Raw genomic sequence first — 22,541 nt, forward strand, 5'->3', positions numbered from 1 at the left:
TCAATTTTATGAAAGAATGTATTTCCATGTGAATTGTTACATTGTTATTTGATCTTGTGCTCTTATTCCTGATTGGTTTGTTAGATATATTTTGATTTAAGAGGAGAGACCTGTGATATGACCCAAAATCTATGTTTGGATATATCCTTTTGTAGGTAATGTTAGGAATTAAATTTTCCAGGATTTATAGCTTCTGAGATTCCATATTAGATTTTACCAGTAGCCTCACATGCAAGAGTATGGAAGGCATAAGCAAAATAGGCATTAGATTGTGGAGCCATCATATCTATATAATAAAACCTTAATAAGCAAATGGACCAAATGGCGGAACGACTGATCGCTATGATGCGCACTGACCACCAGGGGGCAGACGCTCAATGCAGGAGCTGCCCCCTGGTGGTCAGCGCGCTCCCATAATGGGAGCACAGCTCAGCCAGAAGCTGCCGAGGACAGCGGTGGTGACGGGAGCCTCTTCCACCTCTGGGGAACGAATGGGCCTAAGTCAGCAGGTGGACATCCCCCAAGGGATCCCAGACTGGGAGAGGGCATAGGCCAGGCTGAGGGACACCACCCGCCCCCCAGTGCACGAATGTCATGCACCAGGCCTCTAGTATGGAGACAGAATGAAACACAGAGGGTTTAACATAGGACACCATTTCCCATCTCATTTTTTTTTTTTTATTCTTTTCCCTTCCAGTCAAGAGTATCTTCAAAACAACTACAATCTGTTTGGTTTCCATTTTCTTAGAGGTTCAGTTTTCCAGTGATATCTTCACAAGATTCACATAAAAGATCCATCAGAGTGGCTTTTTCTTTTTCAAAAGACAGTAAGCTGTCTTTTGTTCACCAATAAACTAGTTCATCTCTGTATGCATGGAATTGTGGTCTGTGGACCACCGGTTGGCAACCGCTATTTTAAGCAATAGAATGTTAAGTATTATTCTGGTAAGAGGATATGATTCCTGTTCAAGGAAACAAGACCTGTTTTGTTTTTTTTTAGTTTTTTTTTTATAGTGATTGCTGTGAAGAGGTAAACTGTATCCTGTCATGACCATTCATAATGCTTGTTTTCTAGAAGGTAACAACTATGTAATGAAGTGAGCCTTAACTTGTAAAAAACTCCATTGGTGATAGTAATATGCAGAGGGGAATAGTGGTCATTGTTATGATTTGGAACTATGTTTTACCATTTTTAGAGATAGGGTTATGAAATGCCGTTATGAATATCACGTTCTCCCTGTTTACTGACTGCTTTTTTGGGTGGGTGTAAGTTTCTTTTGGAGGGACCAAGTCTGAGGGAAGCCCACCTGTATCCACCCAGATCAGGGTCTATCTTTCCTGAGGGGCCTCCTTACATAACGTCCCCTGGAAGTGGAGACGGGGATGCTACTCATGCATGAGGCCCGCGGACCAGAGACCAGACAAGAGGCTGAACTTGGAACCTGACAAGATGGCCAAGCTGCCCCACAACATTATCAAGCCTTTGCTGGCAGAACCAGTTCCTAGCATTAAAGCAGAAACGGCCCTGGGTAGTGTGGCTCAGTTGGTTGAGCATTGTCCCATGCACCCAAAAGTCAATGGTTGGATTCCCAGTCAGGGCACATGCCCAGGTTGTTGCTGGGATCCCAGTTGGGGGCGTGCAGTAGGCAGGCTATCAATGTTTTTCCCGTCCTCTGTCTCTAAAATCAAGAAAAACATGTAATTTTAAAAAATGGTGACATTTAAAAAAAAAAAAAAAAAAATATATATATATATATATATATATATATATATATATATATATATATATATATATATATATATATATATTTTTTTTTTTTTTTTTACTGATTTCAGAGAGGGAGAGAGAGAAATATCAATGATGAGAGAATCATTGATTGGCTGCCTCCTGCATGCCTCCTATCTGGGAATTGAACCAGCAACCTGGGCATGTGCCCTTGACTAGAGTCAAACCTGGGACCCCCTAAGTCCACAGGCCGACGCTCTATCCTCTGAGCCAAACCGGTTACGGCTACAGCTTACCCTTTAAAAATAAGGGTCTGAGCGGCTGCTTATAAGTGAGCAGATGTTCAAACCTCTCTTGTTGCCTTGACTTGTGTGGCTCATCGGTTAGAGTGTTGGCCAGGAACAGAGAGGTCGCGGGTTCGATTTCTGGTCAAGGGCACCAACCTGGGCTGCAGGTTCTATCCCTGGCCTCGGTTTCCCATGTGTCTCTCTCACATGTCCGTCTGTCTGTCTCTTTCTCTCCCCGGTTTCCGCTCCCTTCCTTTCCCTAAAACGAATAAAAACGTAAAAAGAAAAACCAACCATCCCTAACCATCCCTGCAGGCCAGTTCTCACCCCCAGGCCAAAGCTGGTTCTCCCAGCTGTCACTAGGAAATGAGGGGGGCGGGTCTTTGTGAACTGCCCAATCAGATGCGCAGAAGGGAAGGTGGGTGGGGCCACACCCAGCCAACCGCGTGGGCGCTCTGGGTCACGTGCCTCTTGCGCGGCAGCCGTTAACGGTCCAGGTGCGTCGGCGTCAGTCCCTCCGTGTCCTCAGCGCCTGCGGGAGCTGGACGGCGGCGCCGGGGCCCTGGAAGCTGGCAATGGTGAGTGTGGGCCTGGGCGTCCCCGAATCGGGACGAGGCGCTGCGGCAGGACCCGGCCTCCGGTGGGTGGTCCGGTTCGGAGTCTGCAGATGAGGCCACCCCCCCCGGGGGCGGGGCGGGGCGGGGGCCGGGCTGGCCGCCGAGGTCGGGCTGCGGGTCCGGTCACGGCAGCGGCGACTTGGGCCCGGAGCCTCTCGGTGCCCGCAGCGCTGGGTCTCCCCGGGCGGGTCGGCGGGGGACAGTCGTGACTCCGTGGCTTCCTGCGTGTGTATGCAATGTAGTTCCAATATATTCCTTCCTTCCTTCCTTCCTTCCCCCCGGGACCCGTTTTCTCCTGAGTTTTCCCGGTGTGTACGGAGCGGGGTCTCAGATCCACCACGCTGCATCCTCTCCCCAACCTGACAATCCCAAGTCCCTCCCTGTATTCCCAGACGCCAATTCCCCTTCTGATTCAAGAATCATAATCAACTATTTGCTCTTCGGGGTTTATTTCAAACAGACCCATATTCTATTTTTTAATTTTTTTTTATAGTTGAGAAATGTGGTTATTTTTTTAAAATGTTTTTTAAAAATATGTATTTTGCCGAAACCGGTTTGGCTCAGTGGATAGAGCGTCGGCCTGCGGACTGAAAGGTCCCCGGTTCGATTCCGGTCAAGGGCATGTACCTTGGTTGCGGGCACATCCCCAGTGGGGGGTGTGCAAGAGGCAGCTGATCTATGATTCTCTCTCATCGATGTTTCTAGCTCTCTGTCCCTCTCTCTTCCTCTCTGTGAAAAATCAATAAAATATATTTTAAAAATATGTATTTTATTGATTTTTTACAGAGAGGAAGGGAGATAGAGAGTTAGAAACATTGATCAGCTGCCTCCTGCACACCCCCTACTGGGGATGTGCCCGCAACCAAGGTACATGCCCTTGACCGGAATAGAACCTGGGACCCTTCAGTCCACAGGCCGAAGCTCTATCCACTGAACCAAATTGGTTTTGGATAAAATGTATTTTATTGATTTTTTTTTTTCTTTTTCTTCAGAGAGTAAGGGAAAGGGATAGAGAATTAGAAACATCGATGAGAGAGATTCATCAATCAGCTGCCTCTTGCATACCCACTACTGGGGATGTGCCCGCAACCAAGGTATGTGTCCTTGAGGGGAATCGAACCTGGGACCCTTCATTCCGCAGGCTGATGATGCTCTATACACTGAGCTAAACCGGTTTGGGCTATTTTTTATTTTTTAATAAATCTTTGTTGTTGAAAGTATTACATAGGTCCACCTCTTTCCCCATTATTTCCCTCCAGCCTGCCCTGGCTCCTTTGTCTGTGGTCATGGATTATGCATATATACATACAGGTTCTTTGATTGATCACTTCCCACCCTCCCCACCTTCCCTATCTTCTCTCTGAGATTCTGCGTTCTGTTCTATGTAGATCCATATTGTAACTTTCATTTGTCCAATGGATGGCTGTTTTAATGGAGTTTTTTTGTTTGTGGATATTTTACATGAGAGAAATGTACCGGAACTACATTGTATAAAATCCTTTTGCTGGAACTCCCAGAAAATTTCCTAGGCAAGGAACATTATTATTATTATTATTATTATTATTATAATTTTTGGCAATGCAATACATACTTATGAGGTTTCTTGTTCAGTCAGCAAAGTGCCTTACAATTTTCTTGTTTTTAATAGAATTTATTGAGGTGATATTAGTTAATAAAATTATACAGATTTTATTTTTTTATTTTTATTATTTATTTATTTATTTTTAAAATATATTTTATTGATTTTTTACAGAGAGGAAGGGAGAGAGATAGAGAGCTAGAAACGTCAATGAGAGAGAAACATCGACCAGCTGCCTCTTGCACACCCCCTACCGCGGATATGCCCGCAGCCAATGTACATGCCCCTGACCGGAATCGAACCCGGGACCTTTCAGTCCGCAGACAGACGCTCGACCGCTGAGCCTAACCGGTTTCGGCAAATTATACAGATTTTAGATACACAGTTCTACAGTACATTATCTGCTTGTTGTATTTTGTGTTTGCCACCCCTAGTCAAGTCTCCTTCCATTATTAGCCTTACAGTTGTCATCCCTTTTCTTCTCAAAGACTGGGTTTTAGTGTTTTTGCCAGATTGTTCTAACTGGCGTGTAATTTAACATATAGGGTAGTCCAGAGCACCTCCACTGGGGCAGCCTGTGGTTAGTGACCCAAACTGAGGCCCCCTTGAGCCTGCCAAGGGGAGTACTTGAAGGCTCAGTTTGTTTTTTCTGGGGAGCCTCCCCTGCAGGTGTCCCACCTGCTCACACCCGCCATGGAGGGAGCCTTTACACTGAGAAGCTACAGCCCTGAAAGCTGGGGTGCAGGTGCACCTGGGCGAGGGGGTGAAGCCCCTTCTGAGGTTTTAGTTGTGCTTCCCCTGCGCCTGTTTCTAGGCGTAGGTTGGAGTTTGCATCCACAGTGTGGGTGCACTCAGAGTGTCCTTTTGTGCACGTTGAGGAAGTCTGTAAAAGTCGAGTTGTGTGTCCTGGGTTAGGGATTGTGAGTTTGGGAGTTCATTTGGGTTAGAATAGGGGTGTCGAACTCAATCAGAGAAGGGGCCAAAATCTAAAATCCAGCCTAAATCGTGGGCCGAATGGTTTACTGAACAGTCATAAACTGACAATGTCATAAACTGACAGCGGAGTGCAGTGATGACAGCGCGGTGCGGGCCACATTGCAAGGCCTGGCGGGCTGGATTTGGCCCGCGGGCCTTGTGTTTGACACATGTGGGTTAGAACCTTCAACTGAATCCGGCTGAGCACTTCCTGGCTGTGAGCTGCAGCCTGAGAGGGAGCGTTTCCGTTATTCCCCGGGGAGAGGAGGGGATGGGAGCCCCCAGACTTCACTCCTGGGGCTGCTCACGTGTCCCTCTTCACCTTTCCCAAAGACAGATCCACCCCAGGGGTTCTTTCTGTCTCAACCTGGAGAGTCCATGATGTAAACCTCCTGAAAGTGGCTCTCCTTCTGTCCTGTGGGAAGCAGGCTGCTCACCTGAGCTGATTCCAATACTTGTTTCTTTTGGTTCTTTGTTGACTGAATAGTGCCTTTGACTCTAGTTCCCGTAAGCACTTGGCAAATTTATTCTCTATGTGGTAAATATGAATTTTGGTTTCTTGGGATTAAATATGTAAGTTGATTGAGAGAGATGATGTTGGTAAGGCAAGTAAATAGTGGAAATAGAATTTTTGTTCCCTTTAAGCAAGAGAACCTGTTGATATGAGAGAAATGTGTTTAACTTCACAGATTTCATTTTTCATTTTTACATTCATGTTTTCTTGTGGGTATTCATGTCCCTAAAGAACATCTATAATAATAAGAGCATAATATGCTAATTAGATGGTCATTATGCTAATTTATCGACATTATGCTAATAAGACTTACATAATATGCTAATTAGACTGACGAAGCTGGCCTGGTGCCTAAGGGAAGCTGGTGCCTGCAGCCGGGGGAAGGAAGGCCTATTACATGGATTTCATGCATCGGGCCTCTAGTTGAAATTTAAAAGGCTAAAGTAATTGATGTGGCATAACCAAGTCATTATTTCAGTTGATGTAAAGAAAAGTAGTCAAAGCTTATATAATTTTTAAAATTCCTACTACCCTGTGGAATATAACTGAAATTCCTAATGCATTATAATGTGCTACTTATTCCTAAAATAACACCTGTGTGAGATATAGAGAAGGGACAAACTAGGATGCAACTTGTCCTACTATTTTGGCAATAATTTTGGAATTTTTTATTTTGCGTGGTATATACTTTTATAATTGTTTATGTTTAAAGGGATCAAATCCTGATAGTACTTTCCTATGTACAAAAGTTAACATTAAAGAAGGACTACTAGATGGTAAAACATGGTGTACATAAATTTCTGAGTTTTCTTAAATTTGTAGGATAGAAAAATCGAACTTAAGAAGACACGCAGCTCACATATCCTGGTCCTGTAGCAGTGTTTCTGCAGCCACCCTCAAATACACAGTTTTGATCGTTTCTTGAACTTCCTGTTAGTGTTTCTTATATATAAACAAGTCATTGCAAATGCATATTTTTCTTCCCCATGTTTGTCCTTGTAATGAGCAGTCAGACTCCACATTGTTTGCTATTTGCTGAGAGGTTAGGCCTCCCCCTCCCTCTTGTTGCCCACCCATGGGCAGGCTGATGCGAAAGTCCAGGGCTCCCTCCTCTGGCACTGGCTTCAGATTGCAACCACACAAGCCCCTGTTTGAGTGTAAAATTCTTGCCCTGGCCCAGACCCTGACAGATTCTTTGCTTGAGCAACTTTAGTCAGGCTCCTGAACTTTCTCCTAGGCCTATCTTTGTACTTCTTGTAAAATCCACTTTAATAGGAACCCTGCTATGTCATGTGATCCAGAATCCCCCACCCTCCTGTCTGACCACCTTTCATGTCTGATCACGTTCCTCCTCCATCATCAGGTGATGTCTGAGCCCCCTGGCCTGTCTGTAGTAAGAATCCTGTTTGGTCAGTTTAGCAGGAATCCTCTAACATCAGATTCTGGTAACTTTCCATCCACTGATCTCCTGCCTGCCGTCAAGCCATGAATCCCCACTTGCCTGTGCTGTTCTCAGAATTGAGCCCAGTCTTATTTCTCACCCACTAAGAAATCCCACCACGCTGTCTCTGTACTTATTGGAAGGTTTTGAGTACAATGTGCCTTACCATCATTGAGAAGTGCCATTGCATCTTTTTTTCTTTAACATTTCCAGCCACAATAAAATCCCAGGCTAGGCTCTTTTCCTTGCTCTCTGAAGCTTTTTCACAGCTTCTTGAGTAGCCTGCCCTTTCTCTCAAAGACCAGTATTATGTGAGTCAGCTCTCCAGGTGTGTGTGTATGTGCAGCCCGTGGGATGCACACCAGCATTAATCTCAACATGGGAACCACATCTCTGCAGGTGACCATAATGTAAGGTCCCAGCTGAGAGGTTTGCGATGCAGAAGTTTGGGACAGGGAATCCAGGCGATTAAAAGGGGGAGGTTTTAATCTGCGCTCCCGGGCGAAGCTCGCTGGTCCGAGGGTGGGCCAGGGAAGTTCCCGCCAAAAGCGGCACAGGTACTTATTTTTACACAGTTGTTCAGGGAGGAGAGGGTGGAGGGCATGGGAGGTGTGGGATTCCTGCCTCTGCCTCAGGCCGGGGGTCTGGGAAGGCGCCAGCTAGCCAGCTGTCTGTCACCATCCACCTTGCAGATGCTTGCATCGGCTCTGGGCTCCCCCCTGCCTCGACCTAACACATAACAGTGGTGAGCAGCATGCCCCCAGACCACCGCTTCGGTCTGTGCCTTGCTCAGCGGCTGTGCTCTGAGCTGTGGTGCCCTGTGTGGCATTGCTGCGACTACCAAGCCTCAGTTTGGTGAGCTGCCAACCAGAGGTGCAGTTTTGAGAATTTCTGGGCATTTGGGAGCAGGGGAATGGGATTGGGGCCCTCCGTACAGTGGTCCTGACTCAGTGTCTGCTGGGATTTATCTGTGTCAGAGGGAAGCTGTGACAGAGGCTAGGTTGGCACCTATATACCCCGACAATAGGGGTAAAAGAGGGTAAACACACCTGTGCACGTGGCCCTATCTAGTTGTCACTTGTGAGAGAACAGGTATTCAACAGAGAAAGAAGAGGGGGCAGAGGAAGCCAGTAGGGGGCTGGCTGTGTCCACATCCCTGATACCAGAGGGCTCTCCAGGACCCTTAAGTGCCCCTGTTGCTGCTCCCCCCCCCCCTGCATGAAGATCCTGACCTTTGGGATTAAGGGGACCCTTGTGACACAATCAAGTCATTATTTCAAATAAGTTCAGGTCCTTAAACTCTGTAAAATAACTAATGGTCATAGGGAGGCTCCTAACCTAATGGTAGTGTATTGAGGCCTCTGAGAATGTAACGGACACGTCTCACACCCTGTGGGTAGGGCACCCAGGCTGGGACTCCAGGGTTCCAACTCCCCACCGGTGCCTAATGCTCTGGGATTCTTCCTCTTAGGACAGAATGACTGTGGGTGGGGCAGGGATTGGTGGGAAGCAGCAAAGATTGAAACAGAGCCAGACTCTATCACAGATAGTGAGGTCACATTGGGTCTATGTTTCTAAAGGGGGTCTCAGTGTCCTGACAGCTCGCACCACCGTTGTTCCAGTGTGGCCTGGCCGCCCTCATGTTCTGTATTTCACTTGGAAACGGAAGCAGGGATTCTTTGTGCACGCCTGTGCTCCTGTGTTCACAAAGAGCTGGGCGAACATACAGAATCAGCTCCATAGCAAACGTGCCAGGAAGACTGGAGCCTCTCGGGTGGAGGCTGGTTCGGCTGAATAAATCCCGCCTCATCCCTCCCGGTGTCAATCAGGCAGGGGGCGGGGTTAGGCGTGGATTTCTGTTCAATCAGAAGCTCCGCTGAAACGGCTGGGCCGACGCCCCGCCTAGGTGAGGCCCTTCCACCCACGCTCCTGGCTGGCTGGTGACCGCTTGTCCTCATTCATGGTCTGTGCGGTGCTGTGGCCTGCGCTGGTCCCGGACTCGTAGGCAGGACTCGGGAAACCTAGAAATGGTGAGTGCGGGCCGGGCTGGTGTGCAGTCAGGGCGAGGGGCTGGCTGGCACTGGCTCTGACGGAGTCGGGCCTCCTGGCGGTCAGGGCCAGGATCTGCAGCTGGAGTCCCCTGGGGCTTCTGGGGGCCTCGGTCCCTGCAGAATTCAGAGTGGGGGCTGGGCAGGCAGCCGGATCGCAGGATCGAATGTACTATTTCCCTCTCTGTCCAGGAGGCTCCGAGTCCAGCCTCACCTCTCCCCAGATGTTGCGGTGACACAGGGAGGGTCATCCGAGGACAGTCGTGACTCAGTCTCGGGTTTGTGCTTGAGAGATTTGTGGGGACCCTGATCTCTTTTTTCCTCAGGGGATTCCCTTTTTCTCCCGAGTTCTCATTTTAGTGAAACAGGGTCTCAAACCCAAAACCTTGTCCCCGGGCCCATCTCCCCCTGGGGCTGGAAATAAGTCCCTAAATTTCCAGTTCCTCCCAGGCACTTCCAAGGCCAGCTATCCCTGTTTGAGTCACAGCATCATTATCAACTACTTGTCCTCTGGGTACATTTCAAAAAGACGATTTTAATTGTTTATCTCTTTTTACAGAGTAATGGAATGCTCTTTTTTAAATTAAAAAATGGATTGAATTAGAGATAGGAGAAACGGGGGGGGGGGAGGGAGGGAGAGAAGGAGAGAGAGAGAGAGAGAGAGAGAGAGAGAGAGAGAGAGAGAGAGAGAGAGAGAGAGAGAGAGAGGGAGAAATGGATTTTGCTGCTTCACCCATTCGTGCACTCATTGTTTGCACATGCTGGAAGCAACTGATGGAATTCTCTTTTAAAAGATTTATATTTGTGGATATTTTGCATGAGAAAAGCTACAGAGTCCGGGAAAGCTGGGGGGGGGGGGATACAGCTGGAGAAGGGGGTGCAGGCAATGATGAGGCCCTTTTTGAGCCTGTGGAGTGGTTCCTTAGGCCTAGACATTTTAAGATGTTATGTTGAGTTTTGCATCCGCAGTGTGATTTGTGTACATGGAGAAAGGCAGTAAAGATCAGGGTTTCTGTCTTGGAGACAAAGGGTTTGTGATTGGGGAGTTCGTTTGGGCCAGAACCTTAAACTGAATCAGGCAGAGAGTTCTTCACTGTGAGAATGGAAGCCTGGGGAGGGAGCACTGCCACGCTGACAGCAGAGGGGAGGGAGCACTACCACGCTGACAGCAGAGGGGAGGGAGCACTGCCACGCTGACAGCAGAGGGGAGGGAGCACTGCCACGCTCACAGCAGAGGGGAGGGAGCACTGCCACGCTGACAGCAGAGGGGAGGGAGCACTGCCACGCCTACAGCAGAGGGGAGGGAGCACTGCCACGCCGACAGCAGAGGGGAGGGAGCACTGCCACGCTCACAGCAGAGGGGAGGGAGCACTGCCACGCCGACAGCAGAGGGGAGGGAGCACTGCCACGCCGACAGCAGAGGGGAGGGAGCACTACCACGCTCACAGCAGAGGGGAGGGAGCACTGCCACGCCGACAGCAGAGGGGAGGGAGCACTGCCACGCTCACAGCAGAGGGGAGGGAGCACTGCCACGCTGACAGCAGAGGGGAGGGAGCACTGCCACGCTGACAGCAGAGGGGAGGGAGCACTGCCACGCCTACAGCAGAGGGGAGGGAGCACTGCCACGCTGACAGCAGAGGGGAGGGAGCACTGCCACGCTCACAGCAGAGGGGAGGGAGCACTGCCACGCTCACAGCAGAGGGGAGGGAGCACTGCCACGCTGACAGCAGAGGGGAGGGAGCACTGCCACGCCGACAGCAGAGGGGAGGGAGCACTGCCACGCCGACAGCAGAGGGGAGGGAGCACTGCCACGCTGACAGCAGAGGGGAGGGAGCACTGCCACGCTCACAGCAGAGGGGAGGGAGCACTGCCACGCTGACAGCAGAGGGGAGGGAGCACTGCCACGCTCACAGCAGAGGGGAGGGAGCACTGCCACGCTGACAGCAGAGGGGAGGGAGCACTGCCACGCTGACAGCAGAGGGGAGGGAGCACTGCCACGCTGACAGCAGAGGGGAGGGAGCACTACCACGCTGACAGCAGAGGGGAGGGAGCACTGCCACGCCGACAGCAGAGGGGAGGGAGCACTGCCACGCTCACAGCAGAGGGGAGGGCTGTAGAGCTCCCAGAGCTCATTCTGGGGGCTGCTCAGGTGTCCCTTCACACCTCCCCAGGGACTGACCCGCTATCTCAATCCAGGAGTGTGTGGCCCCCATGCTTGGGATTATGTTTGACTTTTTGAAGGTGGATTTCCTTCTGAACTGTAGAAAAGCAGGCTGCTTATCTGTCTTGATTGCAATATTTGCGTTTCATTCCTTTGGGTTTCTTTCAACAGTGAACATCGCAGCCCTTTAATTCTCGTGTCCAGTAGCATTTGGGTTTTTAATATGTAATTTGAATGAGAAATGCCTTGTGCATAAGGATAGATAATTGTGGAACCAAATAGAATTTTGATTCCCTTTAGCAAGAAAAAGTTAAGATGTGAGATGGATGTTTTAGAATTCTCAGGGTTTCCTTTTTTCTGCTTTTTGGTCAGTGTTTTTATGTCCATGTCTCGCGAGAACTTTTACAGTTGGAAAGGCAATATCATTCCTAAGGTAGATGATTATCTATTTCAGTGGACACTGGGGGAAAAAAAATTGCATTTTTGTATTCATTGATATGAGGAAAACACCTCAAGACTTATGGAAGTCTAAATTTACTAGTTTATATCAGGACTTAATTCCAAATCCCTTAGGCATTATAATACATTCTGATTCCTGAAAATATCCCCTGTGTTCGATATAGTAAGGGACAGACTGATCATAACACATCTCATTCTCTTTTTTAAAAAAAATATATTTTATTGATTTTCCACAGAGAGGAAGGAAGAGGGATAGAGAGCTAGAAACATCGATGAGAGAGAAACATCGACCAGCTGCCTCCTGCACATCCCCCACTGGAGATGTGCCCGCAACCAATATACATGCCCTTGACCGGAATTGAACCTGGGACCTTTCAGTCTGCAGACCGATGCTCTATCCACTGAGCCAAACCAGTTTTGGCACATCCATTCTTTTTATCAGAAAGGGATTTGATGCTGAGCACAAAATATAGTGTATAGATGAAGTGTTATGGAATTGCACAACTGGAACCTGTATAATTCCCCCCCCCCCCATACATACCGTCCCTCCCCAGAGTTTTATGTCTATTGGTTGTACTTATATGCATGTATACAAGTCCTTTGGTTGATCTCTTATCTCCCCCAGATCTCCCTCCCCTCCCTGCTGTAATTTGACAGTCTGCTTGTTGCTTTACTGTCTCTATATCTATCTTTTGGTTCATCAGTTTATAATGTTCTTTGTTATCCATAAATGAGTGAGGTCATGTGGTGTTTCTCTTTCATTCACTGGCTTATTTCACTCAGCATGATGTTCTCCAATTCCATCCAGGTTGCTGCAAATGATGAGAATTCCTTCTTCTTTATGGCAGCATAGTATTCCATTGTGTAGATATACCATAGTTTTTTGATCCAATCATCTGCTGACGGGCACCTAGGCTGTTTCCAAATCCTAGCTATTGTAGATTGTGCTGCTATGAACATAGAAGTGCATATATCCTTTCTGATTGGTGTTTCTAGTTTCTTGGGATATAATCCTAGGAGTGGGATTACTGGGTCAAATGGGAGTTCCATTTTCAGTTTTTTGAGGAAACTCCATACTGTTCTCCACAGTGGTTGCACTAGTCTGCATTCCCACTAGCAGTGCACAAGGGGAACCTGTATAATTTTTAAAAATATATATTTTATTGATTTTTTTACAGAGAGGAAGAGAGAGGGATATAGGATTAGAAACATAGATGAGAGAGAGTCATCGATTAGCTGCCTTTTGCACACCCCCTACCGGGGATGTGCCCGCAGCCAAGGTACATGCCCTTGACCGGAATCGAACCCGAGACCCCTCAGTCCGCAGGCCGATGCTATCCACTGAGCCAAACCGGTTTCGGCAACCTGTATAATTTTGTTAACCAGTGTCACCACTAAATTCAATAAGAAGGAAAAAAGAAAGGAAAGGGATTTGAAAATATTTTATGGCTTTCAGTTTTACATCCATTAATGTTTAAAGCATTAAATCTTAAAATGGTATTCTGTATAGAATTGAACCTGGGACCCTTCAGTCCACAAGCTGATGCTCTACCCACTTAGCCAAACCAGCTAGGGCTTTGCTGCTTTTAAGATTCTTTGTCTTTAACCTTTGACTATTTACTTATTTATTTCTCACTCTAAGAATGAGGGTATTTTTTCCATTGATTTTTAGAGTGAAAATAGAAGGGGGAAGAGAGAAAGAAACATCAGGGTGAGGGAGACGCATTGATTGGTTGCCTCCCACATGTGCCCCACCATCCATGTCTCAGAAGCCTTGTCACCGTTCACAGCTGGATGTTAGGAGGCCTGCTGTTCTTTGTTCTGCTGCTCTGGCTAGGGTCCAGGCCTCACCCCTCTCACTCTCCTCACCCCTACAGCCAAGATATCCTTCCACCCTCGGCCTGCCACTCATGAGAGCTGGTTCAAAATCTCTCCCAACCTCACTCTTACCCAGCTGTAGGTTTCTGTCCTTCCTTGTTAAAAGTCTCCTCTTCAGCCTTAACAGGTTTGGCTCAGTGGCTAGAGTGTCAGCCTTCGGTCTCAGGAGTCCCAAGTTCGATTCCAGTCAAGGGCATGTACCTTGGTTGCAGGCACATGCCAGGTGGGGAGTGTACAGGAGGCAGCTGATTGATGTTTCTAACTCTATCCCTCTCCCTTCCTCTCTGTGAAAAAATCAATAAAATATATATTTTTTCAAATATATTTTTTTAATATATTTTATTGATTTTTTACAGAGGGGAAGGGAGAGAGATAGAGAGCTAGAAACGTCGATGAGAGAGAAACATAGACCAGCTGCCTCTTGCACACCCCCTACCGGGGATGTGCCTGCAACAAACATACATGCCCTTGACCGGACTCGAACCTGGAACCTTTCAAACTGGTTTCGGCAAAATATGTATATTTTAAAAAAGTCTCCTCTTCAGCTAGTCTTCAGTTGGTAATTCAGGGTGAGTGCTCCTCAATTTAATTTTTTTTCCAGTTTGGTTCTGGGAGGTTAAAGAAAGATCCACCTTCTGCTGCCATCTTTCTAATATGGGCTTTGTTTAGTTGCGTTAGGCATAAGGTTAGATTATTTGAGATTTAATGGGCAAAATTTCTGGTCCATATTTCATATATTAAAATTAACATCCTATTAATTTTTAAATTATTTTAATCAAGATTTGCTTATAATTAAAATGTTTTTTTAAAAATCAATTCACTCTTATTTTTTAAAAATATATTTTTATGGATTTCAGAGAGGATGGGAGGAGAGAGACAGAAATATAAATGATGAAAGAGAATTATTGATTGGCTGCTTCCTGCACACCCCACACAGGGGATCGAGCCCACAACTAGGGCATGTGCCCTGAATGGGAATCGAACTGTGACCTCCTGGTTCATAGATCAATGCTCAACCACTGAGCCATGCTGGGCAGACTAATTCACTGTTATTTAAAAAAAATTTTAGCAAAAAGACCACATGTTGGGGGAAAAACACTAGTAATTTTGCCAACATAAATAAATATTATGTACTTACAACTATAGTCTACATATTTAAATCCAAGGGTCATCATCAGAAACAACGTTTGGTGAATGATTAGCACATGATCACACCACATCTCCTGAGGTAATTGTTCAGTTGTCTCATGTGTGACTTTCTGCAGTTTTAATGTGTGTAAGCCGTGTGCTTCGCCATGCCCCAGCCATGTGCGTTTGTCTACTTGTGGTGACTGGTTAATGCACATACTTACTAGTCCTATTCAGTATAAATTTAAAATTACTGTACTACATGTAGATAACTTTTCTGTGAAGTTAAACTTTTCATACATACTAAATTTTAATTAAACATGTCTACATAAGTAAAAACAGGTAAATCTGTAAATTTTTTTAACATGAATTTGGAAAACTGACTTTATTATATGACAGTCTTGCAGCTTTAATGGACACCCCCTTGCCCAAATTGACCTGTTGTATCGAGGTTTTATTGTATAGGGATTTTGTGGTGTTAGTTGTCATGTCTTCGTCGAATCTAAGCTGGGAGTTCCAAATTACTTTGTAGATAGAGAAAGGAAGAATTTCGTCTGTGGTAAATATTACACAAGATAAAAGCAGTGCTTCTCCATAAGAATGTTTCCATTTAGGCAGCTGCCTCTGATTACACGCATACTCCACAAATGGGCTCAGTTCTAGGCCATCAAGTAAAATCAGTGTCTCAGTAAAGCAAGTCCTATGACTTTTGGCTTCCTGGTGTAAAACGAAGTTCTGTTTACCTGTTAAGTGTGTAATAGCTTGTTGAAAGGATCAGTGTACATAAATTTAAAAAATACCTTATTTCTAAAAACGCTAACCACCATCTATACCTTGAGTGAGTCATTATCTTATTGCTGGTGGAGGGTCTTGTCTCAATAGTGATGAAAACACAGTAACTACCACGCACAGGAAAGCAAAGTTAAAGTGAGCTGTGTCTGTTCTCCTAATGCCTGGAGGACTTTACGGCAGTATGTATGACCATCTAGGATTTGTTGAAAATTGGAATTCCACAAGCCTGTTGGGACTCTTTGGTTTTGGTAATGGGAGTAGAAGAAAAAGTTTCCAGTTCTTCTACTGGAACATCATGCAGATGTGACCTTGTTTTTTGGAGTCCTATAAATGGTGAATAAAAAAAGATGAATTTTTTTTACAAGATATTGATGGTCTGAAAATTATAATATTTATTTAATTTGTATAGCATTTTTGTTATTCCTCCAAAGTATCTGAACCCTGCCATTTAAAAAATATGTAATGTGGTTACAGTAAAAATATGTTGATAATTTCCATGTGTTTATGATGGTGTTAAATTTATAAGGAAGTGAGTGTGGGTATAGAGAGTAAGTTTTTGATGATAGAGTCATAGATGAAGTGTTTGGAAATGGGAAACTCATACATAACCTTCCTATAAATGGAGTCTGAGTGTACAGTGCTTCAGTCTCACTCATCCTAATGGACACATATTGGGGATGTTTTAGGACTCGGTGGCCTTTGAGGATGTGGCTGTGAACTTCACGCAGGAGGAGTGGGCCTTACTGGATCCTTCACAGAAGAAACTCTACAGAGATGTGATGAGGGAAACCTTCGGGAACTTGGCCTTCTTAGGTAAGGATGGTGACTTTCCTTCACTTTGTCAATTAGAGAACAAGTGTTTCTTACCATCAGCATTGTCCTAAGATGTTAATGTGAACAGGGAGGACATTGGTAAATAAATTGAGCATGGTCACAATTCAACATAGAAATAGAATCTAATAATTTTTGTACAATTTCTAATACATTGAAACCAATTTTCTGGGTCTGCTTCTTTAGGTAAAAAATGGGAAGATCATGACATTGAAGAAAACCAGGGAAGAGAACAAAAGTGAGTCACACAACAAAAAGCACTACCTCACATGAGAAACCTGTTAGGCTATAAAATTTTCAAAAGAAGCAACCAAAGCAACCCTTGCTAGATATTACAAATATTCAGTGTTTGCAAACTAGTTTATATGAAACAGCATTAATAAATACTATACATGAATATCACTTTTTTTGCTATATTTTAACTATAGTTAGTATACATATTATATTTGTATTAATTTCAGGTGACAATATAATAATTTAACATTTTCATACCTTATAACACAATCTCCCCACCAATTCTAGTAATTATCTTTCACTATTAAATTTATCATCCTATTCCTGACTTTACCTTTTTCACTCATTCCTCCTATACCCTCCCCTCTGTTAATCATTCCTTTGATCTCTGTTTCTATGAGTCTGTTTGTTTTTCTTTACTTGTTTGTTTTTATAGATTCCACATCTAAGTGAAACCATATGATGTTTGTCTGACTTGTTTCACTCAGCATAATACCCTTTAGGTTGTTGAAAATGGCAAGATTCATTTTTGAAATAGCTAAGTATATATTCTATTCTATTCTATTCTATTCTATTCTATTCTATTCTATTCTATTCTGTTCTGTTCTGTTCTGTTCTATTTTGTGTGTGTGTGTGTGTGTGTGTATGTATGTACCCCCATAGGGTTCTAGGTGGGACAGCCTTGTGTGTGCATTCTGCCTTTCCCTTCTAATCCTGGTGGGGCTTTGTTTTGTGCTCTTAGCTTAATCTTTTGCTTTTCTGTCCGGTATCAGCAGGGTGTGGTGGGCCTGCTTCATATGATTGTCTCCCCACCATCTTCCCCCCTCTCCAGGTTGAGTAGGCCTGCTGTGTGCACACAGCTCCACTTTTCTAGTTTTGCTCCCTCCCTGGACATTACAACTCCCTGTGCACTCAGCTGTGTCCCCCTCACTCTACATGGCTAGCCATACGTGTGTGCCCTGTTGCTCTACTTGTCCTCTGTCAGAGCAGGGTTTGGGCAGGCCCACTATGCAGGCCTGCATCTCAGTGCCCTGCTACCTCTGGGTGGAGCAGCCTTACATATGCACACAGTCACTTGTCGTGAATTCTGTACACAGTCTTGCTGGTGTCCTGTTGGCAAGTATCACGGCATTAGCTCTGTCCTCTCTCCAGGCGGGGGAGCCCTGCTTGTGCATGCAGTAAAGTGGGTGTACACAGCAGCACCTTCCTATACTTGCTGAATCAGTTTTCCCCGTGGAAGGATCCCCATGTATGTAAGCTGTGGTGCCCTCCTGTTTTCGCTGTATTAGCTCTCTGAAGGGTAGCTGAGGACATGCTACCACGCCCTGCAGATTGGCCAGGAAACCTGGATGGCTCTCTCACCCACTATCCACATGCTGAGGGAACAGCTAGTGATGCTCACCAGTTGCTTTGGTTCCGGATTGTGCCCTCAGCTCCCGGAGAGCTCTCGTGGCTCCCAGCTTCCTCTCTGGTCTTTCTCTCTTGCTTGTGCAGAAGTATTCAGCTGACTCACAGTTGTCTCTCAGGAAGAATCGCTGCTCTAAATATAGGTGTACATTCTGTGTATTGGGAGGGGGTGAATTCAACTAGAATGTCATCTTAAACCTGCCTCTGAGTATCACTGAATTGATAATAGCAAGGGTGAAGCTGTCCCCACAGCTTTCAGTGTATTAAATTCAAACGGTGTGCACAAGGCAGAAAATCTATGCTTTTGCTATAAATCATAAAAATGTTCAAATATTCCACTAATATTAAATTCAGTAATTAAAAATCATTAATAATTTGCTTCTTCTTTTTTTTTTTTTTTTTTTTTACAGAAGTCTTATGTTAGAAAGACTCAGTGAAGGGGAAAATGGTAGTCAATATGGAGAAAACTTCAGCCTTAGTCCAAACCTCAGTCTCACCAAGAAAACTGTTTCTGGAGTGAAACCATGCTTATACAGTGCATGTGGGAACGTCTTTATGCATCATCCATCCCATAATAGTCACGTCAGACGTCATGCTGGACACAAGCCCTCTGATTATCAGAAGTGTAAAGAGAAGCCATATAAATGTAACATATGTGGGAAAGCCTTCAGTTATTTTCAGTGTCTTGAAAATCATAAAGGAACTCACAATGGAGAAAAAACCTCTGAAAGTAAGGAATTTGAGAAAATCTTTAGTTCTTCAACTTCATTGCAAATTTGTGAGAGAAAGCACCCTGGAGAGAAGCCTTATCAGCGTAGACACAGTGGAAAAGCCCTCAGAAATTATCAAAGTTTTCAAAGCCATGAAAGAAGTCATACTAAAGAAAAACTACATGTATGTCAAATATGTAGTAAAGCATTCACGTATTTTAGTAATCTCCAAATACATATAAGAACGCACACTGCAGACAAGCCCTATGAATGTAAAGAATGTGGAAAGGCTTTCAGATCTTGCAGTTCTTTACTACCACACAAATGGACTCACACAGGGGAGAAGCCCTATGTGTGTAAGGAATGTGGAAAGGCATTCAGATATTCTAGGTCCTTGCAAACACACGAAAGGTCTCACACTGGAGAGAAACCCTATGTGTGTAGACAATGCAGTAAAGCATTCAGCGATATCAGTTATCTTCGAAAACATGAAAAAACTCACAGTGCTGAGAAACCCTATGAGTGTAAGAATTGTGGAAAAGCCTTCAGATCGCCCCGTTACTTAAAGTCACACGAAAATATTCACACAGGAGAGGAACCTTATGAATGTAAGGAATGTGGAAAAGTCTTCAAATCGTTCAGTTATTTACAAACACACCAAATTTCTCACCCTGGATGCAAACGCTATGACTGTAAGGAATGCGGAAAAACCTTCAGCTATTACAGTTCCTTACAAATACATGAAATATCTCACACTGGAGAGAAGCGCTATGTGTGTACAAAATGTGGTAAAGCACTCAAGTATCTGAGTAACCTTCGAATACATGAAAGAACTCACACTGCAGAGAAACACTATGGATGTAAGGAGTGTGGAAAGGCCTTCAAATCTTACCGTTCCGTACAAGCACATGAAAGAACGCACTCGGGAGAGAAACCCTATGTGTGTAAACATTGTGGTAAAGCCTACGTTTCTCACAAATCCCTTCAAAGACACACAAAACTGCATCCTTATGATAACACCTTACCAATGTAAGGAATGTGGGAAAGCATTCACTCGCCTTAGTTTATATCAAAGACATGAAAGATTTCAAACTGGAGAGAAAGCCTATGAATGTAAGCAATGTGGTGAGACCTACACAGCACACAATTTCTCACCAGATGGGAATAAACTCATACTATACAAAAACGCTATGAATACAAGGAATATGGAAAAGCCTTTGTAACAAACTCCTGTGAAAATCACAGGTTGTGAGTGCACAGTGGAGAGTAACCATATATGGTCTAAATTTGGTTTTCGAATGTCTTCCATCTTGAACAATTCAGTTCTCAACCAAGTTTTTTATAGAAAAATGCTTTGCTTGTTGCCCTGGCCAGTATGCCTAAGGGGTTAGAGCCATTGACCCATGCACCAAAGGGTCGTGGGTTCCATCCCTGGCCCCGGTTAGGGCACATGCACCGGGCAACCAAACCAATCAACATCTCACATGGATATCTCTGTCTCTCTCTGTCTCTCTGTCTCTCCCCCCTCCCCCCTCTCCTTCTTCTTCTCCCTCTCTCCTTCTCCCTCTCCCTCTCCCTCTCCCCTCCCTCCCTCCTCTTCTCCTTCCCCCGTCTCCTCCCTCCCCTCTCCCCCCTTTCTCCCCCCTCCCCTGTCTCTCCTCCCTCTCTTTCCTCCTCCCTCTCCCTCTCCCCTTCCCCCTCCCCCTTCCACATCCCTCCTTCCCTTTCATTTTCTCTTAAAAACAAAACAAAACAGTGGAGAACTAGATTTCAACAACAAATACATGGTATCCCAAAAACGGAACCACACTTTAACAGCTGATAGCTCAGTTGATGTTTCTTTTCAACCAGACTAAGCTTGGAATAAAGTAAATGCATCCTAAAATGCTACTGGAAGTTTTACTAGAAGTTTGAAAATGCAATTGAAGTACAAATACTACCTTTATAATTATTCAAAGTATGTATACATTTTGGGGGGGACATTTAACAGCTGACAACTCAATTTTCACTCCTTTTCAGTTTTAAGTGATTTGAAATAAGGGGTGAAACCAGGTTAAGCTTTGAGTAAATAAAATTTATCCACTAGACTTTTTTTTTTTTTTTTTTTTTTTAAAGTTTACAGTAAAAAACCAGCAACAGAAATTGAGGGTGCACAAATACTGAATGAAATGATTCTTGATGTTTACGATTCCATTGTTTCACATTATCAGCAATGCTGTTCATCAGTTTGCAAATAGGCATTGACCAAAAAAAAAAAAAATAAATAAAAATAAAAATTCATTTCTGTAAATTCTATTACATTTAAAAAATGAACTGTATGTTGAAAACTGACTTTATAATCATTCTAACTGTATATATTTTTGGGGGACCCTATCTATATTTGAAAATAAGAAAAACGGTTTGGTGTAACTTGGAATTTACCTAGTAACCTTGTCGTGGTTATCTATAGTCCATTATATGCATTCTTCCTTCCTTACTCCCTTCTTGGGGTAATGGGTATAAAAGCCCTTTTCCATTTTCCTTACAATATCAGTGGGGTAAATCTTTATGTAAAGTTTGTGAAAGAATATATTGTTGTGTGAATTATATTCCATATTTTGTCCCTTTTAATTTTTTTCTTGACTGGCATATGTTGAATTTTTATATAAAAAGAGAGTCCTGTGATAAAGGACAACATCTCTAGAGTTGGAGATATGCCCTCTATGCATAATATTAAGAACTAGACTTTCCAGAATTTATTTCCACTATGATTCCACAGTAGAATTTACCAGTAACCTCACTTGCATGGGACTTGGAAGGCAGAAGCAAAAATGGCGTTAGATATTGGAGAGCCACCATATAGGGAGAGAGACAGATAACCAGGTGCTATGATACACCATTTCCTAGCTAAAATTTTAGAATCTGTTTCCATCAAGCTTATTTTCCAAATCACCAATTGTTTGATTTTTATTTTCTTAGAGGTATAGTTTTCCACTGACCTATTTCAGCCTTTCATGCTTGTGAGTATTCTATGATTTCCCTCTTTGGTTATATCCATATAAGCTCTAACTTGTATAGGAAACAGCTTTATGCTGTTATTGTGTTATGTTTTCCTGATTCACCATGCTAACTACATTGGTGCAGTCAAAAAGAACGATATGGGTGCTGGTTTCTCTGTGGCATGTGCAGTGGCTGCCTGGACTCAGTCCTTCCATATAAGAATATGCCCCTTCCTCCGGTAGGAAGACTGGGTGTTTTGTGTTACTTGAAGCTGAGTGTAACCCCTCAGTATGTTTTCATTGTTTGAATTTTATGTGATTAATCAATAAAAAATGTTTTTAAAAAACGTGCATTTTTTTTGTCAAATATTTGTGGATTTTCAAATACACTGCATTTTTCTCAATCATCTGAGTTCAGGTGTATTTTTACTAAGGCAGTTTTAAAAAAATTAAATATATCGGAATAACTGGTTAATATGTTTCTGGTGTGTAAATTAAAAATACATCATCTGTGTATTTCATTTTGCAGGCAAATCTTATTTTTTCCTTTTTTGGGTGCATTTTTTGTCTCTAATTTGTTTTCATAATATAAAAAAAACATAAATCATGATTTTCTCATTACCCTCTTTTTATGTGATCCACAGGATCGCACCTGTAGCCAAAAAGAGATGTAGTCCTCACATCTGTTAGAATGGTAATTATTGCCGAAACCGGTTTGGCTCAGTGGATAGAGCGTCGGCCTGCGGATTGAAGGGTCCCGGGTTCGATTCCGGTCA

At 44.3% G+C, this 22,541-nt stretch overlaps 1 protein-coding gene across 2 annotated transcripts; it reads left to right on the plus strand.

The window, feature by feature from the left end:
* The first annotated feature begins 2,497 nt into the window (after window positions 1–2,497).
* Window positions 2,498–22,169, plus strand: LOC311622326 (uncharacterized protein). 2 transcript variants are annotated; one of them, XM_084883311.1, is made up of 4 exons: window positions 2,498–2,591; window positions 16,292–16,418; window positions 16,623–16,674; window positions 18,488–22,169. In XM_084883311.1, exons 1-4 carry the CDS (start codon window positions 2,589–2,591, stop codon window positions 19,818–19,820), a joined length of 1,515 nt encoding a protein of 504 aa, XP_084739437.1. In that variant the 5' UTR covers window positions 2,498–2,588; the 3' UTR covers window positions 19,821–22,169. The 2 variants fall into 2 exon arrangements, with proteins under 2 accessions (XP_084739437.1, XP_084739436.1); XM_084883310.1 differs by lacking the exon at window positions 2,498–2,591 and adding an exon at window positions 9,036–9,169.
* Window positions 22,170–22,541: the final 372 nt, after the last annotated feature.

This window comes from Pipistrellus hanaki, assembly GCF_964339955.1.
Source record: "Pipistrellus hanaki genome assembly, chromosome: 5".
Lineage (NCBI taxonomy): Eukaryota > Metazoa > Chordata > Mammalia > Chiroptera > Vespertilionidae > Pipistrellus > Pipistrellus hanaki.

Coding starts and splice junctions, on each gene's coding strand:
- LOC311622326 (XM_084883311.1), top strand. Junction 16,419..16,622: donor CGGGAACTTGGCCTTCTTAG/GTAAGGATGGTG, acceptor CTGCTTCTTTAG/GTAAAAAATGGGAAGATCAT. Junction 16,675..18,487: donor AACCAGGGAAGAGAACAAAA/GTGAGTCACACA, acceptor TTTTTTTTACAG/AAGTCTTATGTTAGAAAGAC.